This window comes from Lissotriton vulgaris, chromosome 11, assembly GCF_964263255.1.
Source record: "Lissotriton vulgaris chromosome 11, aLisVul1.2, whole genome shotgun sequence".
Lineage (NCBI taxonomy): Eukaryota > Metazoa > Chordata > Amphibia > Caudata > Salamandridae > Lissotriton > Lissotriton vulgaris.
Window position 1 is genome coordinate 159212988 of NC_141699.1, and position 22830 is coordinate 159235817.

General features: G+C 44.4%; 1 protein-coding gene across 3 annotated transcripts in view; it reads left to right on the plus strand.

Moving 5' to 3' along the window:
* The first annotated feature begins 1273 nt into the window (after positions 1-1273).
* The window catches only part of ATP2A2 (ATPase sarcoplasmic/endoplasmic reticulum Ca2+ transporting 2), a 311453-nt gene continuing 289896 nt past the window's right edge, over positions 1274-22830 (plus strand). For 2 of the 3 annotated variants that reach the window (XM_086943012.1, XM_086943011.1), the window contains exons 1-3: positions 1382-1863; positions 4365-4382; positions 4491-4573. In XM_086943012.1, the coding sequence (XP_086799138.1) occupies positions 1746-1863; positions 4365-4382; positions 4491-4573 (219 nt within the window). In that variant the 5' untranslated portion in view covers positions 1382-1745. Of the gene's footprint in view, positions 1868-4364; positions 4383-4490; positions 4574-22830 lie in introns of all 3 variants that reach the window. The other variant, XM_086943013.1, reaches the window with a different exon arrangement.

The following is a 22830-nucleotide window of genomic DNA, read 5'->3' on the forward strand; positions in this document are numbered from 1 at the left end:
CCTAGCTGGCCATAATTTGTCAGCACATGGAGTGCTCTCATACAGCCCAACATTTTGAAAGAGGAAAGTGAAAAAATCGGGGGAAATTATTTTCCCCAATTGCTCACATTTAAACGAGTCAACTTTAGGCGGTAAACATCTGAAATAAAACAATTTTTAGCTTTAAAGATCGGGGGGTGGGGGGGGGGGGGGTCTGTTGGCATGTATGGTTCACGTTCCAGGAAAACTCCTTCTCACTAGAACACTTCTAGCAAATGTACTTTCGGGGCCTATGTTGTGTAAGACCCGTAGCCCGAGTTGAGTCATGGCTTCAAACCTTTTTTTTTTTTTTAACAACTCTTTGTGTCACTTGGCTTCAAGTTACTACGAGGCAGGCCTGTAGGAGTTGAGCCGACGCCTCTCCAAGTGCAACTGGGTTTTAGGGAAACGCGTTTGTGCCGGCAAAGGCGGGAGGAGGTGGCGGTGAGGACATAGAAGAAGGCCTGTGTGGAAAATCTGTCAACGTAGTCGGCCATTTTGAAAATAAAGTTTTGAGTTACGTTTCAGGGCAGACCTTTGATAATAGCCACATGTTTTCATAACAGTCCGGAATATATAATTTTTAAAAATGTAAGAAACTCCTACCTTAGTTATTATTTTGACAATAAAATGAAAAGGAAGGTAAGTTTACATGTCAGTAGACCTCGCCCTCAGAGCTTAACTATTTTACATGCACATTGTTCCTGAATCAATTATGGAACATTCACGGTTTTCGATTTAACGTAAATGTACAGCTTCCTCCAAAACAAAAACAACCTGTTGACAATGGCACCCAATTCTTTAAGCCAAATATAATAGAGTAGCAACGGTAAATTAGTAAACTAATGTTCATCCTCAAATAAACAATATGAACATGTAGAAATGTTAGCATTTTCTATTCGACGAAATGATTTATTTTTTCAGAGTCAATCGAGTAGATTGCGCATTGTTTGCGTTGTATTCCAAAAAAAGTAAAACAACTTAGTAACTAGTGTGTTTCAAATATGCTTCAGAAATAATCCCGTAATGAAAATATATCACTGTAATACTTAGCCATACAAAATAAAGGTTATTTAACGTGTAAAATAGTAGAACATTCTTAATAATGTTTGCATAATCGAATATCACAATATTAAGTGTTCGATATGAATACCATTTAAATGTGGCCGCGGCGTTGGCAGGCGTCGACTAAGAAGAATCCGTGCAGCCGGCATGTAGGATGACTAGTTTATGGCCTACGCAATGCCGGTACGTCAGGGTGACTCGGAGTCCTGGGAGGGAGGAGGGCTCGAGCTGCTGCGCATCTCTCTCCTCAGGTTCCCGTCTGGCCAATGAGCAGCGTCCACATGCAGCGGCGGCCAGCAGTGTCGAGGAGGCGCAGCTGATAAAGGCTATAGCAGAGCAGCGGCGCCGGCAGCAGCAGAGCGGGACGAGGAGGGAAGGCACGGAAAGCGGAGGACACGGAAACAGCGCGGGACTGTCAGTGGGAGCACGAGAAACAGGGGGACACACACAACACGGGACTCTCCACACCTCTGCGGCTGCCGGTAGTGAGCGCTCTGCAGTCCCCCAACCACCACCACGCAGTGTGCCCGATGGGGCAGAGGGTCTGAAAACCGTCAGCGTCTCCTGTCTATGCCCGGCTAGAGCCGAGCCCCCAGGGACATAAGAGAGTCAGACCTCCCTCCCCACCCAGGAGAGCGGCAGCAGCCTCGCACGGCCCCAGCATGGAGAGCGCGCACACCAAGACCGTGGAGGAGGTGCTGTCTCACTTCAACGTCAACGAGAGCACCGGGCTGGGCCTGGAGCAGGTCAAGAAGCTGAAGGAGCGATGGGGGCCCAACGGTGGGTATACTCCAACTTCCACCCCTGGGTGTGAGGCCACAGCCCCGTGTGCGGATTGCCACTGATGTTTCTCCCCATTGTGATCCCGGCCTATGTGTCGGCACCCGGCAAAGGCTCGATGTGACCCAATCTGTGGATGAGCTCCCTCCACGCTCATCCTCCTTGCTGTGGACCTCCTATACAGACCCTGTGTTAGAGCCCTTCAGCCACAGCATCTTTAAGTGGACCGCCACAGTCCCTTCGATTGTGACCCACGGCTCCTGTGATTGAGCCCCATGGCCCCTGTGATTGAGCCATCCACATCCCCTTTGATTAAGCAGCCACAGCATCTTTAAGTCGGCCTCCGTAGCACCTTCGATTGAGCACAGTCCCTGTGATTGAGCCCTCCACGGTCCCTGTGATTGAGCCCTCCACGGTCCCTGTGATTGAGCCCTCCACGGTCCCTGTGATTGAGCCCTCCACGGCCCCTGTGATTGAGCCCTCCACGGCCCCTGTGATTGAGCCCTCCACGGCCCCTGTGATTGAGCCCTCCACGGCCCCTGTGATTGAGCCCTCCACGGCACCTTTAATTAAACCTCGACAGTACCTATTCACGGACCTCCAAAGTCCCTTTTTGGTTGAGGTTCATCTCTGGAGCTTCCACAGCCACGTGTGCGGTTCCCACATTTCCTTATAGCCTGTGTTAAGAGTCCACCACTCCCTGATCTATGTTGCTTCTCCATCCTCCCTTGCGTGCCCCCCCCCAATCAGCTGCTTGGGGATGTGTGGCGGTTCCCTCCACGTACCCCTCGCTTGAGTGAGCCCCTGCGCCGACGGCCTGCCTGTCATTCCCATCAGTACCGTGGGGTGGCCCCGCACCGGTAGACCGAGGAACTCGGAAGATGGCTGACAGCTGCCTCGTGGTTCTTCATCTGCTGATCCTCCGGGGCCTAGCTTGTCGTGTTTGCATTCATCCTGCACTGTGGGTCGATCCCTTTTTAATTGTCCGCAGTTGCCCCATGTCCGAGTCCTAGAGGGACTGCTTTCAATGTCCAAATTAAAGGGGGAAACTTGGGGTGGTGACTCATGTCTTTCTGTGCGCATTTAAAAGAAGGAACTTCAATACGATTATGAAATCAGCTATGCAAGCCCAGAGTGCTTTTGTGTGAATGAATAACGTTGCAAGGTTGCTCGAGGTGAAGATAAGTGGCTGCTGCTTGGTGTCCTGAGGAGTAAAGTAGTGAACTCTGAGTTGGGTACTTCGCTGGGGGAGGAATTTGTGCTTCAGGTTAGTTCAGGGGTTGCTTTGAGTTCTGGAGAAGGGTGTACGTGGGGGGCAGGGGAGTGGTGGTTGCTTTTAGGTTCATTTGGCCTTGTGAGTTTATTTCGGGTTCAGGTTTGTTCTATTATAACTGCTATACTAGCTTAGTCTTCGGAGTCTGCACTTGCTGGTTAATCAGTCTGCTCCAAGAATCCATATATTCAGGGTGCATGCTTTACTCGATCTAGGTAGAATTGTAAATATCTTTGAAGCCCTAACAAATTAGGTGGTTTTAGTGTAGCTGAGCAAGTGTTGCATTCGTGTTCTTTGTGTGATCGCGTTGAATCTAATATGTGCACACAAACATCTGGAGTAGTTTGGTACAGTTGTTCATGAAGACACCAGAAAGATTAGATAACATGGCCAGTGCTAATTGGCAGCCTTAAGAAAAATAAAACATATTTCCTAAAATGAAGTTGGACTACTGCACTAAAACGCACCAGGCACGTAGTCTTAAAAATTGACAATGCAAAGTCCAATCTATCTGCAGGTCTAAAAGTGAAACCTCTATTTAAATGTTTTTTATAAGGCACGCCGACGAGTGGGGAACAACTCACTTCACAGTGTTACAAGTAACGAGTATTCTGCTTGCATCTTGCTAACAACTACGAAGTCTGTGATTGTTTCTTTGTAGTGTGAAGTTGGGTTAAAAAAAAGAAAACAAGTGGTATTGCTTAGTTTACCGAAATCCGAATCTGGTGCACGATGAGGTCCCACGATGAGTATTTATGGCCCTTTTCTGGACTTGAACCCCTGACCCCTGTGTAGTGTGTCAGAAGCTGCACAGCTGGCAGCAGAAATGATGACTTGGCTGAAAAGCAACATCATTGATAGAACAGCGATTAAAGGCTTCAGGAAGTGATTGATTGCAAATGCAAATGTTTTTGGTGCCGCTTGCCTTCCTGGGAAGGGAGCTGCAGTGAATTCGGTGTTTTGTATAACATTTATTGTTTTATGCTCAGCTAATTTTAAAGATACGCTCTGTAAACTGTAGAAAGAAAGCTTTTTGAATGCCACAATGTTGCGCAACACGAATGATAACAGATTTGAGCTTCTTAGGTTTCAGTTGCTAAAAGTAATGACCATTGCAGATTCTGCTAAGGCTGCCTTGCAATTTATTATTTGATGCATAATTTGCATGTTTTGACTCCACTGATTGTGTTTCTTCTGTTTTCTCCCCCCCTATAAAATCCCGCAACAGAATTACCAGCTGAGGAAGGTAAGTGTGTTTTACATACAGTTTTTTGTTTTTTTATTTATGTATTCGCTATGATGTGCATGTTGCAGTTAATCTTGAAACTTTGTTTTTTTTACTTGTTTTTTTCAGGGAAGACTCTATGGGAACTTGTTGTTGAACAGTTCGAAGACTTACTAGTTAGGATATTGTTGTTAGCTGCTTGTATATCTTTTGTAAGTATTCTTCGGAACTTATTCACTGACTTACTGTCCATGCTTCGAATGATGTGTTTTTTTTACTTTTAAGTGCTTCATACAATGCATGTTGCTTTCTTTAAAAGTTGCTGTAGATTTCGACAGCCTTCAATTCATAGTTATATTGAGTTGAGCAATTAGTTACTACTTCAGTGAAAATCTAAATCAGAGCTTTTACTGCTAAGAAAATGTTTCTCATCGAAGCGCTTCTTTATTCGCTGGTCCTTTTTAAAGTAATAAACAGCTGTTGTACCGTCTTGTAGTGTGGAATGGCTTTGATTTCCATTAGCGTAATGTGAAATGGTGTTGGTAGATCTATGGTTTGGAAAACAATACCAACTGTAAATAGGTTTTGCTCTGGGAATGTGCAAGCTGAACTCCCTGTCTGATAATAGGAAGGGGACAGCTGCTGCTCTTGACAGTGACAAGTGACGACGGTGAGGATGTTAACCATTGTTTACCAAATTTAGTAACTGACATTTGGGGTCACCTGTTCTTGTAACATGTACTGCTGCCTTCTAAAGATTTTTAGACTGGGCAGCAGCTCAGTTATCTTGTCTGAGTAGGTTACATTTCCTAGCTAGTGTTTTTTAATGTACTTTTTTTGTTATTAGTAGACTAATAAAAAAAAAACCTTGTTATGCAACTTAAGTTATGAATAGAATGCTGGTATTTTTAAGTGTTTTTTTGTTTTGTTTCTCTTCTCTTCTGTTCTTTGGGTTAAAACTCTTAATTAAACCCTTCTACGGCATCTTTAAGCATTAGGCTGACCGATAAACTTGTGCATGTTTGTCTTAATGTGTAAGTTTGTTGAATGAAAGCCATGTAAGCTGGTTTATGTCGCATTACCATATAGACTTCCTACTTCCAGCTGATGTGTAGGAGTTGTTGTTTTGGGTGATACTGTCTCTGAACTTGTTTCTAGTAGATGAGATCTGAACTACTTACATCTTCAGTAGGTACTTGGTGAACACATTCATACTTTATGCATATTGAGTAGCCGGGATTTGCCTTTGCCATGTTCTAGTTGAAATTTAACACGCTGAGCTCAAAGGCCAATGAAAAAGTAATATTCTTGAATGTGCAACATTTATTGTTTAACATTGTGCAACGCTCTGTTTTCCTCATTCAACATTTCATTGCTCTTGAGTCAAAGTGCAAGATGTTCGCTCTGTTAAGACCGCGTATGTACCGTTAAAACATGGAGTGTAGGCACATTTTGTTCTTTCTGTAATTATATTTTTGAATATTTACTTTTGAGTACTTGAATGGACAGTTACTTAATTTTTGTGGGGGGGGGGTCATATAATTTGAAGACTGTAAGTGACAATCTGGTCCTCCTTGGCCCCATTCCTCCTGAGAGTCTCTCTCACTCGGAGCATCACTGCTCTTACCCATTGGAGTGTGGGGTGGAATGGTCAATGATCCTGACCTTTCAAGCTCCTTCATACTTTGTAGGTGATGTATTGACTGCTGATTGGAGCCGTGGGGAAATTTTCCTACAGTACAGGTGCACATTGTACGTTCAGATTGTTAGCATATCCATCTGATTTTGTTTTACTTCAATTTAAATGCCATTTACAGTCTTCTTTGCAATATGGCATGCAGCAGGTCTTCAATATGGCATGCAGCAGGTCTTCATGAATCTTGGGCCCCATTTCTTTAGTCACCAGAGGCTGCATGGACTTATTTTGATTGCTCAACTTTTAGGTGACATGTAAAACCTTTATCAAGGTCTTGAGGAGGGAGGACCATTTAAGTGGGATGGTCTTATGGTTGATAAAATAGCAGAAGTGTCCATTTGATTGAAATGGTGGTTTGGTTCTTGGAGCATTTGTACGTGTAGCCTTGTGATCCCATGTCCCGCAGGTATGCACTTGAAGGACTTTTGCAGGTTTGAGAAGACTAGACTTGTTACGGTGCACATGATCCATGTTAGTTGATAAATGAACTAGCTTAAAGTGTTCTAAGATTTTGCGCTCTCCACCCTTAGATTTATTTTAATTTTATTTATTTTAAAGGTTTTATATAGCGCTGGCTAGACCCGGAGGTATTAGAGCGCTTTACATGAGCATCAGATCATATTTACAGGTTACATCGTTTACAAAGGTTACACAGTTATTAGAGCATGGCAACATAGTTACTTGTAAGGTCGAGAAACAATAAGCACAAATACGTAAGGGGAAAAGCAGACAAGGAGAAAGATTCAGGGGAGGGGGTAGGAGCTGGGGTAGGAGACAGGTAATGAAGGCGTGAAAGAGAGGGGGGGTGAAGGACACAGCATGGAAAGAGGAGGATAAGGGTGACGGACACAAACCAGTAGACGATTCAAAGCAACGTCCAAAGTCTAGTAAGCTGTGATCCCAGGGGAAGTGGTATCATTTCTCTATCTCTGTTGCGGGAGGCTCCCTTTACGCAGTAGACTGTCTCAGAGGGGTCTGTGAGACTCCAAGGCTACATACTGGATCCTTCCCCAAAAAGGGGAGAGGGAGTGCTTTAGAAAGGGTTGCCATACCATATCTGATCTGTGAGTGGCTCCCTTGGTGCAGTGAACTCTCAGCAGCTTTGCTGAGACTCCAGAGTATAAATATTGCATCTTTCCCCGACAAGGGGAGGAGTGCTTAGTCAAAAGGGCACAAAGGGACAGGAGGCTATGCAGACTAGCAGGCAAGGTGAGAGGTTCAGGGGAGAGGGGATAAGAGCTAGGGAAGTAGATAAAGAGAAAGTGTACTAAATGGGAACATATTTAATGAATGAGTTATCATATAGCGCTGGCTAGACCTGAAGGAAACAGAGCGCTTTACATGAGGAACAATAATGTTGCAATTTATATCAGGTAAGTTACATAAGTATCAAGAAAAGTATTTAAAGAACATGGGGGGGCAAGGTGAATGGGGCAAGGAAGGATAAGGGATAGGGTAAAGGAGTAGGAGGAAGATAAGACGTAGAGACGAGGGGAAAATCTGCCCAAGCTCCGGCTGGGTAGGTGATGTCAGTGAGGGGGGGGGGGACCACGACCCATGTCCTCTTTCGCTATATGGTAGCTCCACTGGGCATCAGCCAAATTGCTTGGTCTCTACAGTCATGGTTAGTTCTACAGGTTACCGGTCTCTCCCTATTCCATACATTTTTACCTTTTGCCTTTTGGAACTCCTATGTTTTCTTTTTTCTTCTCTAGTTTTCTTCTTTAGTTTAATTATTTCTGTAAGTTTAAGAAACCTCTATATACAATGAGGAATGCTTCCACCATTTTATTAAGAAATGGTGACCAAGTTTGATGGCAAGGCTTATTCTTCTTGAGGTTAAACACCATTTTTGGCCATACTGGCTCCCGCTTCGTGGTGCTGCAGAGCATATCCATCTTTGTCTAAATGGTCTTTACACAGTGACTGCACAAATCAACTGTACCGGATATCTAATTGGATGATGATCCCTGCTTTATAATAACCTCATTAAGCCATCCGTGAATCTTTTTATGATGCACATTCAACAGTTTAAAGTACTTATGCAATGTGATAGTTTTTAAACATGAACCGTTAGTGAACTAAGAGGTTAGATAGTTGTCGTTTAAACACTGTACGTGGCCCAGATTTTTATAGAATAACATAGTTTATTAAATCCAACACAATAGTTTTTTTTTTACTACTGGTATTCTAAACTCACTTATTTGAAAGTGCTTTCGTACTGAAGAAAAGGAAGGTTTGGTGAAATAAAATATTTACCAAAGATCACACAATTTCAGAGGGAAGCTATCCTTTATTTATTCCTGTGTTCTGGTTTCACTTTGTACAAATCAGCCACTAAATGGCTGCTATTTGTCTTTCTTTTATGTTGAGGCTTATTTATCGCTTTGGGCTTTTTTCTGAAGTTTTTTGATATAGTGGTAACTCGACCTGAAGGTACTGGGGTTCTTCACACCAGAACTAGTTAAATTACACAAGGTCCTATTAATTTTTTTTATAGGCTTGGGGAGATTAAGTGATTTGCCTAGAATCACAGGATTTTGAGCAGATGCAGAGACTCAACCCTGTATTCCCACTTCCAGAGTGGCAACTCTCTGGTTGTAACCCATCTTTGGTAGAGGGAGAGACTGGGGAGGGGAGGGTGTCGGGGAGAAGACACATGAACGTTCGGCTTGTTATGGGCTTGAGCTTCCCACGGGATCTAGAGCGGAGCCAGGCTTGAGGCCGATTCAAGTTTTCAGTGGCCCGCCTACCTTAACATTTATGGCAAGAATAAGTGTCTGGCTCAACTCGTAAACTTTCTCCACAGATATGATTGCCATCAACCAATGGATTTTCAAGTGACCCTCAATGCGACCTGGAGCATAGATCTATTGTTTATCTTTGATGTTCTTAATGAGTCGCTTCTGTTTAAAAGATTTAAACCAATACTGATGTTCCCTGATTTGACTGTAAAGGGTTGTAAAATCCAAACCGCATCAATCTGATTACCTTTGCAGTCTGTTTAACCGCTAGCAGGGTCGAACAAATGCAACGTTTTCCCTTGTACAAAAGTGGTATGTACCTTGGTTTGATGGAGCATGCCTAAGGAAACGTTTCCCCACATTCCAACCTTGGTTTTTGCAAGACATGTCGTTAAATATTCCCCTCGACCCTCCGCACACATTTTGTTTTCTTAGTAACTTAACAAAAGACAATAACATAACTCTAGATTTCGGAGACTTGGGCCTTTCAATTTTGAATGGCAACGAAAACGGGGACATAGTTACACCAATAACCTTAAGCAGCAATCGGAAATCAATAGATTTTACAATAATGAGCAATAACCTGATGCCGATGGTAAGCACGTTTTCTTTGGGGCAACGCACAGAAAGTGATTATTTCCCAATAATTACCAAAGTCAAAATCTTGGCCAACAAAATCCAAAAAGTAAATACCGTTATTAAACATGCTGAAAAATTCAACCTACGGAAATTTAAATGGGGTGGAGAGGATATAAAACCAACAATGGACCAACTCTTTTTTTTTTTTTTTAAATTTCTTAAACTCGCATAAAAAGAAAACCCTATAAAAACATGGGAACATCTATGTGATGTCTTAACCAGAAATCCCCCAACTACGAAATTGAATAACGTAAGACTCCATTCCAGGAAAAAGCCATGGTACAACCACACCCTCCGGGAGGAAAAACGGAAAATCACACGTGAAGTCCGGAAGCAGGTAATAAGGAAAAACAGAAAGAAACCGGATAAGGCGAAATTAAAGGCCATGCGAAAAAAATACTGGACTTTGCTGAGTAATGCAAAAAAAATCATACCAAGAAATCTGGACAAAACTACTAATCGCTGGTAAAAACAAAAATGGCCGGACATTCTGGGGTATCATTAATAAACTGACAAAGGGAAACCTAAGACAAGAGGCAAGAATTGGAGGAAAATAAGTGGATCCAGCATGTCAAAAGCATGTTTTTTTGACCGGGAGGACAGACCAAAGTGGCATCGCAAAAAGTGCGAAATATGCGCCAGTAACTCTGAGCATGCAAAAAATATTTTAGGAACATGAGAAATTCTGCTAAAAGATATGAGGAAGCCATCTCATGATAATGAAAATTGGCCAAAGATAACATCGGTAACAGGCCAACCATACCACCCAAAAAATCAGAAGATGCAGTACTAGGCCCAGACACCCTTGTAACAGTTGAACAGCTACAAGGAGTAATAAAACACCTGAAAACAGAGGGCGCAGCAGGTCCCAATGGGCTCCCAAATGCCATTTTTAAACATTCCCCTGAGTTTTGGGCAGAATACTTTTTAACTCGATCTACAGCCAGAATAAAATTCCCACGTCTTGGAATGGGAGTATAATACACCCTATTTTCAAGCAAGGCGATCATAACGAGCTGGGGAACTATAGGCTGATATTGCTGATGGACGTGGAGGCGAAACGATACGGGTCTTGTTTATTGCTACACCTCCCAAGACTGGATGGAGGACACCAATATAATACCCATGTTCCAAACTGGTTTCCGGCCAAGGACTGGCACACTGACAAACCTGACAACCCTGGCTCTCCTGAAGGAAAAAGCAGAAACAAAGAAGACCAGATTTGCGTGTTTTTATAGACCTGTGAGCGGCTTTTGACAGGGTGAACTGAAACAGATTATGGGAAAAATTTAGATCATGGGGACTACTGAAGAACCTACTGGAGGCAATAATAAGCCTGTATAGTGACACCTGGGCAAGAGTTAAATTGGGAGACGGTAGCAGTATTACGGATGAAATTAGCACGAAACAGGGCTTAAAACAAGGCTGCGTCCTGGCCCCCAGCTTATTCAATCTTTACATGGCGGATATTGTCACACATGCAGGTGGGGGAAGGACATCCACCGTACTTGGCAAAAAACCCAATTCCCTTCCTGCAGTATGCTGGCTACATTGTTCTGAGTCAAACCCCAATAGGCCTCCAAAGACTGATTAACCTCTTCGATGCTTGTGACAAGGTCAACTCGTCATGGGTGTTACCTGCGCTGTGCTTATGACGAGTTGACCTTGTCACATAACAAGGGATTTTGAAAATTGCAGCACAGCACGGGAGTATACAGTAGCAATGATGCGGTTAACAACATGATAACCTACTTGGAGCACGAAAGTTTGGAACTAAATACAGAGAAAACCAAAGTGGTCCGCCTAGTAAACAAAATCGCCATTTAAATGGTACGCAAATAGTACCCTAATAAGGGAGGAAGTATCCTACAAGTACCTAGGTCTAAAACTGGGGCAAGGCCTAGCTACAAGGAACACAAAATAGATCTAAAGGCAAAATCATATTCCTTGATCTATGCATTCCGGCAATTACAGAACAAATTAAGTTGTCCAAATTATACACACCTGCTTAAAGTGATGCAATCGCAAACCTTACCCACTTTGTCATATGCATTAGTCACCTGGTGTGGCAAAGAGGCGGGGTTGTTAAATAGCCTACAAACAAAGACCTACAAGGCGGCTTTAAACCTCCCAAAATCAGCCTCCCCAGCGCAGGTTCGCCTAGAATTTGGCCTGCTGAATCAGAAGTTTTGCAGCATGGGTACTTTTGCGAAACTTTGTCAAAGTAAGTCTGTCAGAGGAAGGCTCACTGGATAGCCTGTGTTGGGAAGAAATTGAAATCCAGCAGAAACCGCATACGCCACGCAGTTGGGGAGATTTCTTGACCCAATCCTTGAGGTGCATAGGAATCCAATCGACATGGGATTCAATGCCAGACAGAACCAGCTTCGACAAAATAACAAATAATGCTGTCAAATGGAAATCCTATTTGGAAGACAAATCAATAATCTCGAAGCGACGACATGGGTGGACAGTGATAAATTCATAGTCCGGAAAAAAGCTGCAGCCTTATTTAGAAAGTCACTTTAATATGACACTAAAACAAAGATATATAGAACATCGGCTGGGCTTACAGCTTTCAAAGGACTTGTTACCATCCTGGAAAGGTAGTTACACGGACCCTCATTGTCGCCTATGTGGTTATCAAAATGAAACATTAACCCACCTGCTATGTTTGCCAAGCTCTTAAGGACTTAAGGAGACAGCTTTTAAAAAATATTTTTAATCAATTGAACATTCGAACATGCAGGAAAGCCGTAATTCGATGGTTGGATGGATCGTCCCCCCACGTTGGCTTGTAGGGGGGTTAAATACATGAGGAAAGCACAATCTCTCCTATGACAAGTGGAAATTGGGGAGACGAGAGAAGTTGAAAACGCTAAATCCAACACTTGATAAACAAAGTTAGTATTTTAATAAAAAGCCCAGGAAATGCACACTTGAGAAGATTGGCCAAGTAAGAAGAACTCAACCGAAATTAAATAATTGAGAACTTAATAATTTTACGGACTATTCAATTCAATATGGTAAAACTCATGCACATTTTATTAATGAATGATTTTCTAATGTAATTGTAGTAATTTTTAATAATTGGAAACAATAAATCTTGACTTTACATGAAGCACTTTATTGGAAGCACTTGAATGCCCATTTAGTAAATTTTTATTTTTTTTGTTTACATCCGAGCCTATAAACATTTATATTACTCGCAGAAAACAAGCCTGCATGTACACTTTTCTAATAATTTAAGATAGGGTTCTTTTAATCCTGTGCATTCTAGTTATGTTTTAAAAATGTATTTGTGTTTTAGGTCCCTATATTCACACTGAGCTTTCTTGAAATACTTTTATTCATTAATAACCACGTGCCACAGATATTTACATGTCTACAGTACATGCGAGCCTTCAATCCCTTTATAACGGCCTTTCATTAATTTCTTTGTTACCGTCTAGTTGTGACGTCTCTGGTCACCTTTTTTATAACAAAATAACTTAGCTGCTCAGCTGAAATAGTTATTGCATTTGAGTTGTGAAAATATAATGCATTCTGATATTACCAGCAGACTGGGTGAAAGGCCGGTCGTAGAGTACAATTGGAACTCCAGTTTAAACAACAACAAACAAGAACTGGCTTTTCTTCTGATCTGTTTTCCTTAAATGAACAGAAGATAGTGTAACATGTTTATGTGCGTGTATGAGTTATTTATTGAAAGGCTGAATCTCTTTGCATCTTTGTACATGTTCTGAGCCACAGATAATTTAAAAAATCTGATTTGCATTTTATATATATATATATATATATATATATATATATATATATATATTATACACCGCTCTGCATTTTGGTGTGGTAATGCATTTCACACTACAGATTTTGAGTTTAGTCTTCATGTCTTCAACCATGCTCTTTTATATGAAAGACACCAAGGATTAAATCAGTTTGCGAGAAGGGTGATGGTGTGACCATGTATTATAAGGAGTAAAATACCCTCTGCCATATGTTAAAAGGATATTGCAAATCACTTTGGAGTTCATGACCTGGAAAACCAACACTACCTTTGGTCTTTTTCCTCTAAATCATGAAAATCATCTGTGACTCGTGATATACTTATAATGTACACTAGTGGGTAATTTATCCCACACTGTACAAGTCACTGAGAGGTACTTTGAGTCAAGACAGAGCTTAAAGATGTGCATCGTGTTGGTAATTCTTCTAAACTATTAGTGTCCTCTTAAAATAACCGATGCTTTGAGAATAACCTTTGGCTTATTGATGAATGTTCATGCCTAGTGAAATAACATTTTAATTACAATGGGAGAAATCTATGCAGGTGTTTAGGTTTGTTTCCCGCAGTCTTCGTTTGACAAAATGCACACTTGTTCGTTCATATTCTTCCCCTCTCTTCCTCTCAAGCCAAAGTTAATGGATTGTGGATATAAAGATTCAGCCAAAATTGCCCCCTCTGTACTTGTCTGCAGCCAGGTTCTTACCTTTCAGCTATGGGTTACTGTTTTCGAAGTGTCTTGCAGCATTTTTAATCTATGTGAATGAAATACTAATCTGCAAATTATGCAGCTGGTTATAGTTTCGTGGCTAGTGTAACTAATCCACAATGCTGTACAATCCTTCTTTTTTTCCTGTGATTCTGGTTAGAACTTAAGTGATTGAGTACTCCTTTTTATTAGCTCTGGCTTTCACCAGAACAGCTGTCAGACCTGTTATATTTAATGTACTCCCAGTGGGCTTCGGGTCCACATCCTTCAACTGTTGGCTTTTTTTTCGTTTTCTTGAACCAACAACCTCTTTCAGCCATTTGCCTGATACCTAGTCACGTCTTGGCTGAGCCCGGTGTAGTAATTTTCTCAATGCTTGTTACTCATTGGAGATATCTGTCTCTTGCAAGTTGGGTGCTTGCATTGAATTTCCTGAAGAACTATTTCATAACTATAGTCCTCCCTGTTTGCTCCTTTATGCTGGCTCCAATCAAAAGGAAAAATTAATTTACCCATATGAATTTGTTTCAAAGAGGTAGCAGATCAAAGACCAGGAACTGCCGAAATAGGATTAAAAAAAGTCTTGAGTATCTTCAGAAACCTCATGTAGGAGTTGCATAGACTGATTGGGCTGCAGGACACTCCATAATTTCGGTCCCAGATATGCAAACGACTACCCTCCCTTACTTGCCTGTCTAATTTTGGGAATGAGGGACAGATTTGATTTACTGGATCAAAGTTACCTCCTCGAGCTGTTGAGATGGATCTGAGCGCCTACATTTAAAAGGTCCGCCTGCTGCATGGCTTTATATACACAGCATAGCTCCTTCTACTTAGTGCGTTGAGGTATAGGAGTCCAATACTACTGGCAAAGATGTTGGGAAACGAGCATTGTGAGGGGTATGCCATGAAAGGTGAGCCATAGCATCCTGAACCATCTGTAGCCATGCCTGCTTGACACCCAGGTATAGCACATGGACCTAAGCCACTCTAGAGATTATTAGAGCATGCATGACAGTTTTTTTTTTTGCATCTTTGTAGTCCAAAACATCATGCTGCTACCTTGATGATTTGCCGCTCCATTTACAATCTGATATCCAGATAAAACCTAAATCTTTGATCGACCGACTAGGACTCACCTGGCCAACAGTGGGGACCTCACAGATGGGTTGTCTAGTGTAAGCACCTCCATTTTTTTTTTTTATTACAGTGTAAGGTTTAGGCAGTTAAGCCTCATCCAAACAGCCACTGTCTTAAGACATGGATCCATACAGGGAGAGGTGGAGTTGTCCATTACGAAGAGCGAAATTAAAATTTGCCTGGTTTCCCCCGTAAGAGTTGAGAAGTGCTACTGCTCCACTATGTTTGCCAGTATTAGCACATGTATATTAAATAGCCTCTGGCTCAACGAGGAGCTTTGCGGAACTCCATGGAGCAGATTATAAATTGCTGATTGGAAAAGTTTGATAATTACCTGGAATGTGCAGTCTTCCAAAAACGACTGAAACCACATGTCTGCTCCGCTTTCTCCCATGCGCAATGTCACTGCTTGCCCATTTCTTTCCTGTGTGCCAGGACCCTCGTTTCTTAAATCTGTGGCTTAAATGTGCCATGTGTTAACTTAATAAAGGCAGCACAGTTACCTACAGATTTTCGAGTGCCGCTTCATTCTTTCTGCTGCAACAAACATCTGCAATTTTACCACACGTGTGAATGTATGCGACCGTGAAACTGTAAGCCAATGAAATAGTATTGCGGAATGGAGTCACAGGTTCATGTTGGTGCGGGTCTGTTAATATCCCTGTCTTAAGCTTCCTTTAGTCTCTTGATATGTTTTGGTTTCCGAGTAAATCAGGTTTCCTAGTATCACAATGGTATGTTCTATTATACTGGACATATCTTAAAAAAATAAAAATACTAGTTAAAACAATAAAAAGCTCAGTTGGCTTGGTCATTGCTTGTTTTTAGGGCTCGACCTCTGCCAATGCGCTTGCGCATTGCAGATGTCGAGACATATTGGGGCTTAACCAGAGCTTAACCATCGGGCGATTTGATGCTGTGCCTGAGAAAAGCAAGCTCAAAGCGCAAGCGCATTGTCAAAAAGCGCGTGCACATCAAAGCCACCGGCCTCCCTCCCACAGGCATCTCCAGCTTCCCCCAGCGTGCGTGCGCTTGGCCTCAGCCGGCATTTCTCCTCCCCTAATTATTCACTGCACGGCCGGCCGGCACATCAAAGGCTGCTGCTCCCCGTGCGTCTCGTCACCCTTCCTACCTTGTAATTATTTACTTCACTTTAGTTTAACAGTTCTTCTTCCTCATCTTTGGTACACACAGTTGAGTTCGACTGACCTTTTTCCCTCTTAACCTCATCGCTGCGGCGGTAATTTTCGCGCTACGCGGCTTTTTTCAAAAAGCCGCGTTAGATGACGAGCTCAGCTCGTCATCCGCACACGCCCCCCGTGGCTGATGACGAGCTGAGCTCTTCATCAGCATCGAAGGGGTTAAACATTAGTATAGCGAGAACCATCCCAGGGATTATCAAAATGTGGGCACTTAATGTTTTGTTCTCTTCAAAATCCTAATGTGTTTTTAGCTTTTACTAAATTCTATTCGAACAGTTGCTTGTTTTAGCTATAAAGCCAATAAAATGGGCTATCGTGGTAATAATTCCTGTTCTTTAAATTATGCCACGGTTTTGGATTTGAGGTTTTCTACAGTGTGGTCTGTCTCATCTAGATGCCAGAACACTTAGTTTACACAGTTGTTCAACAAAAAAAGTATAAGCAAAGTATAAAATCAGAGCCACACCAGTTATATTTACATTAAATTAATATTCTAGAACCCAGTTTATTGAACTTGGTGTATACCTTCAAGTTTTAGTGAAGGAGGAAAGTGTTTTTTAAAGGTCTCGTGCTTTTCTTCCGATAATTGGTTTTTGTTTGATCTTGGGTTATATAATAAAGAACGTTTCACGAGTTAGTTTATCCCTTTCAATGAAGGCAGCATATGATATTTTGGGTCCTGAGGTAATGTTACCAATTCTCGAGGGAGCACCATAGTTTCACGTTTTTGTTTCCTAAATGTAATACTCTGCTGGAGGTCTCTCTATGACTGTCTGTCACCCCCCCCCCCTCGCGCGCTCTCTCCTCTGCAGCCCGTCTCTGCCTCGCACCCCATGCCGCAGTCTCTCCCTTTATCTTTCACTTATGGCCGAGGTGCCGCCAGCTAGAACCAAAACAAACCGCAGAAATATTTCCAGTTTCTGTGCCTCCTCCTCTTTCTCTCTTTCGCCGCTCTTTCTACTCTAATATATCTGCCTCTCTCGTGCCCTCTTTTCCACTGTCTATCACTCTCTCTGTGCCTTTGCTTCTCTATCTTTTCCACTGAGCCTGTCTCTGCCTCTCTTTTCAGCTGTCGCTATCTGCCTCTGTGCCTCAGTCTGCGCCCCTCTCTTTTCCACTGTCATTCTTCGCTTCTCTCTATCTTTGCCCCTGAATGTCTGTCTTTTCAATTGTCTGTCTCTGTATCTATCTTTCCACAGTCTGCCTCTGCCTTGCTCTGTGCATCAGCCTCCCTGTCTCTGATTTCCACTGTCTGTCTCTGCCCCTCTATCGTTTCCCCTTTATTTCCCTCCCTCTCTGATCCGCTCTCTGCTTCTGCTGCTTCTCTTTCTTTGTCAATGTGTCTGTCTCTGCCCCTCTTTCTCTCTTCCCTGCCTCTCTTCCACTGTCTGTACCAGCTTCTCTGTCTTTCTGTCCCGCTGTCTCTTTTCTACTTTGCCTCTCTCACTTTTACACGTTATATCTCTGCCCCGCTCTCTTTTTGACTTGCTCTCTCTGCCTGTTTCATTGTTTTCTTGCCCCGACTGTCTCACGCTTTCTCTTTGAATGCCTGTCTCCATTTCTCTTCCGTTGACGGTCTGCCTGCCTTTTCTACTTTGCCTCTCTCCTTTCTCTTATGCTTCTATCTGACTCCACTGCCCGTCTCTGCCTCTCTCACTATCCACTGCCTGCCTTTGCCTCTCTCTGTGACTGCCTCCTCACCCTCTCTTGGAATGCTTGTCTCAGCTTCTCTCTCTCTTTGACTGTCTGTCTTTCTCCGCCACCCCTCCCGCTCGCTCTCCTCAGTCTGCCGGAGGTCTCTGACTGTCTGTCACCCCCCTCGTGCGCTCTCTCCTCTGCAGCCCATCTCTGCCCCGCTCCCCATGCCGCAGTCTCTCCCTTTATCTTTCATTTATGGCAGAGGCGTCGCCAGCCAGAACCAAAACAAACCGCAGAAATATTTCCGAGCAGTCTAACAGCATTCCCATGCACCCCCGCATTATCCCTCGGCACCCCCGCATTATCCCTCGGCACCCCCGCATTATCCCTCGGCACCCCCGCATTATCCCTCGGCACCCCTGCAGCACCACTCGGCACCCCCGCAGCACCCCTACTCTGCACTACCACAGCAGCACCATTCTGCACCACCACTCTGCACCACCACAGCACCAATCACCAACAACACAACTTTATTACATTTTTTTTTAAATGACTTTTATTCCTAATTAAAAATAAAAAAGAAACTTGCATAAACTGAATTACAAACTTTTAATATAGTACCTTTAAAAAATACTAAAAATCGTATGCAGGTATTTATTTACAAAATGTATAAGCCATTAGTAATAGTCACTTCACACCAATACATGTAAGACAGGGAAAAAATAAACATGTAGCTTGACTAATGCTATAGGTATCACATTTGCTAATTTTAGAACTATTGCCATTTCAAAGAACACTTTTTACAAAACAAATAGCTCAAACTTTTCTAATGCGAGCCCTATTGCATTTCCAATGCTTGTTCTGATTTAACCAGGTGGCCTTGGGTTTCTGAAGTTTTGAACTGCTTTTAGAATGCTCATTTGCTTATCCAGTGTGTACTTTATCGAGACATGTTTTTCACTGGTCTCGGAATTAAATGTACTCCGTATTCCCTTTTGTTGCTTTTATGTGAAAGGTTTTAGAGGTTATGTATTTGTTATATATATATATATATATTTGATTATGCCCAAATGCTGACTGGTATTTTTCACGTTGCTTGCATGCTTTTCCTTCCCTGTCTAACATGCACGTTTAGCCTGTGAGGCATAGGGATAATGGCCAAAATGATTGTCCAGTTTACAGAAGCTACAAGAGGGAAGACCGACTTGACCGCAAGAAACCAGAGGTTTAATCTTTATTTTTTTTGTGTGGAGTTTTATATAGTACGAACAACACTGAATGGGGTATCCTAGCGCTGCGGGCTGAGCTTCCCCGGGGGGTGGGGTGGGGGGGGGGGGGGCGCCTCCGCCGAGTGTAAACCCATCCCGGAAGCCTGTACAGGTGCTGAATTTCCCAGCTTCGGGCCCCTCTGGGAGTGGGAGGCAGCTTGCAGCCTTAGAGGTGTCCAAGGCATACGTCGGCGGAAAAGACATCACTGCTGCCGATCGGAGTCCGACAAAGAACGGGACCCCGATCACTCAAAGTAAGCTGGACACCGCTGAGTAGAACGGACCCGCAGCGGATGCCGGCAGGCAATCCGACAATGGAGAGGTGACCCGAATTGCTGAGAGCCGGCCACCTAGCGGAGGGGGCCGTGATCCTGGATTTCTGCTGAGGTGGCAGAATTGGAGCGGCGGCAGCTGCAGGTGAGCACCCCCCACCCCCCTTCTCTGCCCCCCTCGTCCCGGCGAAGTGCGGGAGACCGGAGCGGCCCCAGCAGAAGAGGCGGAGCGGGGCTCTGCCACGCCGCAGGGGCAGACTAGGTGCTCCGGGGTGGCGATTTCTCTTCCCCCCCCCCCCCATTAAGGCTGGGGGCATTGATGCATCCATTGCACAGGACTGCTGTCTGTACCTCTGGAGAGGCTGGGGACCCACTGTGCTGCCCGATGTGCCTTGTTCAGCTCTCTACTGGTTTCACTATGAGCTCGTCAAGCAGAAACTGGGAGCGCTCGTGCACAGAGGAAGCCACTTTCATGACCAGCTTCACAGCTGGGGCTATCTAAGGGACTATTGCTGCAGTTCTCACCCTACCCTTCATTCCCTTCGATGTGGTGAAAACCCACCGGCAGATTGCGCTGAGAGAGCTGGAGACCTTAAGAGCCTCTGCGCGAAAACCTTGCACTTCTACCTGGTTGCTGATGCAGACTATTCTGGCAGAATCTGGGACCTGGGGGCTGTTTGCAGGGTTTCTGCCACGTGTTGTCAAGGTGGCTCCCGCCTGCGCCATCATGATCAGCTCCTACTGCAAGACATTTTTCCAAAAGCTGAACCAGGAGAGAAAGCTGCGGAGCCTGTGAAGAGCTGTGCAGAGAGGGGTGCCTGGCCTTAACCAAAGCCGTGGATGGACGGGGGCTCAAGCTAGACTGAGGCTCTCAATTGTCTTCATGCATCACAGAGCAGAACCATCCAACGTATCCGCTTCCTTCTGCAACATAAAGCACCAATAACTAATGCATCAGGCTGGTACTACCTTCAATATCTGAAGCCTGTGTTTGGGTCTTATACTCATGCTGCAGCTATTGATGTTCACCTCCTGGAGCTTTGCACAACATTGCAAGGCTGTAACTAATGCATCAAAAAGCTACAACTGGGGCCTTTTTTGCAAAATCAAGAGAAAATAACTAAAACTTCACACAGCGGCTAGGGCACAAAGCCACAGCCGAATACCTCTGTAGTCTGGGATTGATCCTCCTGCGACACCCAGTGGCAGGGACATGCATTTACATCTGGAGACTCCCCCCAGCTCTGGACTCGCTGCCTCGTTCACAGCAGTAAAGCATAAATATAGTGGGACCGGCACCCTACCTGATCACCAAGCAACCTCCGGGGCAATGGTCAGTAATAATACTCAGAGCCGACGCTGCATATCATCGGCTGTGGCTGGTGGGGAATGCTTCCCCTTACGAAATCGCTAAGTGACCTAAAGAGGGAATAGCGCTTCACTGGAGGAATCACCGGAGCAGACCCCATAGTGTCATGCTGCAACTCTGGACAGCCCAGCGAAGTTCTACATTCAGTGACCATCCACTGAGGGTTGCCCGGATCGCGGGGGATGCACTCCAGAAATTGAGGTAGTTGTCATGCCTGATCCAGAAAAGTGACGCCCAATATACAGAACGCCCTCGCAAATACTAAAATGGGGAAGTGGTGGTCTTGCAATTCTTCGCTGCTACCGTCTCTAGGTAGAGAACTTGCCTGGGACCGGAGTGCCTGATGGGACCCCGGGGTAGAGTAAAATGACCAAAAGGCAGCAATAGAGCGAAGGTGAATAAGGGATGGTAGTGACCACTACCCAATCAACACTCCATGGCAATTTCTGAGCATACTCTGATCCCCATCCTGACAGCGGAGTCCAAGCACTATGCTCTGTTCAGCTATTGAGGAGATCGGCCTTGGTTCATCCCCTGACCATCACCTACCCAGCCGAACTTTGGGCACAGTTTTTCTCCCCATCTCCCTGTCTTGCCCCCTCCCCCCCCCCCCCCCCCCCCCCCCCCCCCCCCCCAATGGTATTTCTGTGACTCTGCTTTTTCCTTGTCTCTTATCTATCTGTTCTTATTCAGCATTCTTTTGGTCTTTGTCTACTTCCTTGCTCCTATCCCCTCTCTCCTGAATCTTTTCCCTTGCCTGCATCACCGCCTAGCCCCCTGTCCTTTTGTGCCCTTAGACTAAGCACTCCTTCTCCCCTTTTAGGGGAAAGATCCAAGATGTATTCGCTGGAGTCTCAGCATACCCGCTGAGAGTCCACAGCGCCAAGGGAGCCACTCACAATTGAGGTATTGTATGGCATCCCTTGCCAAAGCACTTCCTCTCCCCTTTTTGGGGAAGGATCAAGTAAGATAGGCCTTGGAGTCTCAGAGACCCCTCAGAGTCCACTGCGCTTAGGAAGCCTCTCGCAACAGAGATGGGGAAATGATACCACTCCCCTGAATTCACAGCTTACTAGACTTTGGGCGCAGCTTTGACTCTCCTACCGGTTTGTGTCCTCATCACTCTCCCCCCTTCTCTTGCCTTGCCGTGTCTCTAATCATCCCCTCCTCTTTCCCTCCTCCACTCTGTCTACTTCCCCTGCTCCTACCCCCCCACTCCCCGGAATATCTCCCCTTGCCAGCTTTTACCACCTAGCCCCCTGTGCTTTTGTGCCCTTGGACTAAGCACTCTTCCCCTTTTTGGGGAAAGATCCAAGATATATTCGCTGGAATCTAAGCATACCCGCTGAGAGTCCACAGCGCCAAGGGAGCCACTCACAATTGAGATATGGTATGGCACCCCTTGCCAAAGCCCCCTATCTCCCCTTTTTGGGGAAGGATCCAGTAAATGGGCCTTGGAGTCTGAGACTCCTCAGAGTCCACTGCGCTTAGAGAGCCTCTCGCAACCGAGATGGTGAAATGATACCACTCCCCCCTGGGTTCACAGCTTCTGGACTTTGAGCGCAGCTTTGACTAGTCTACTGGTTTGTGTCCCTGTCACCCTCCCCCTCCTCTTGCCATGCCATGTCCCTAAACCTCCCAACCTCCACTCTGTCTACTTCCCCCTACTCTTACCCCCCCCCCCCCCACTCCCCGGAATATCTCCCCCTTGCCAGCTTTTTCCCCTACCCCTATGTTCCTTTTTGTTTGTCTCAACCTTACTTGTAACTAAAATGGTTATGCTCTAATAACTGTGTAACCTTGTTAAAGCTGTAACCTGCAATTTATTGTCTGATACCCATGTAAAGCGTTCTGGTACCTCCGGGTCTAGCCAGCGCTATATAAAAACCTTTTAAATAAAAAATAAATTTTAAAAAGTGTCCTAATACACCTATGATTATGTCTCTTGTCCAGGACACTGAAATCTACGCCCCTAGGAATTGCGATTTGTATCATTGTCTCTACAAAC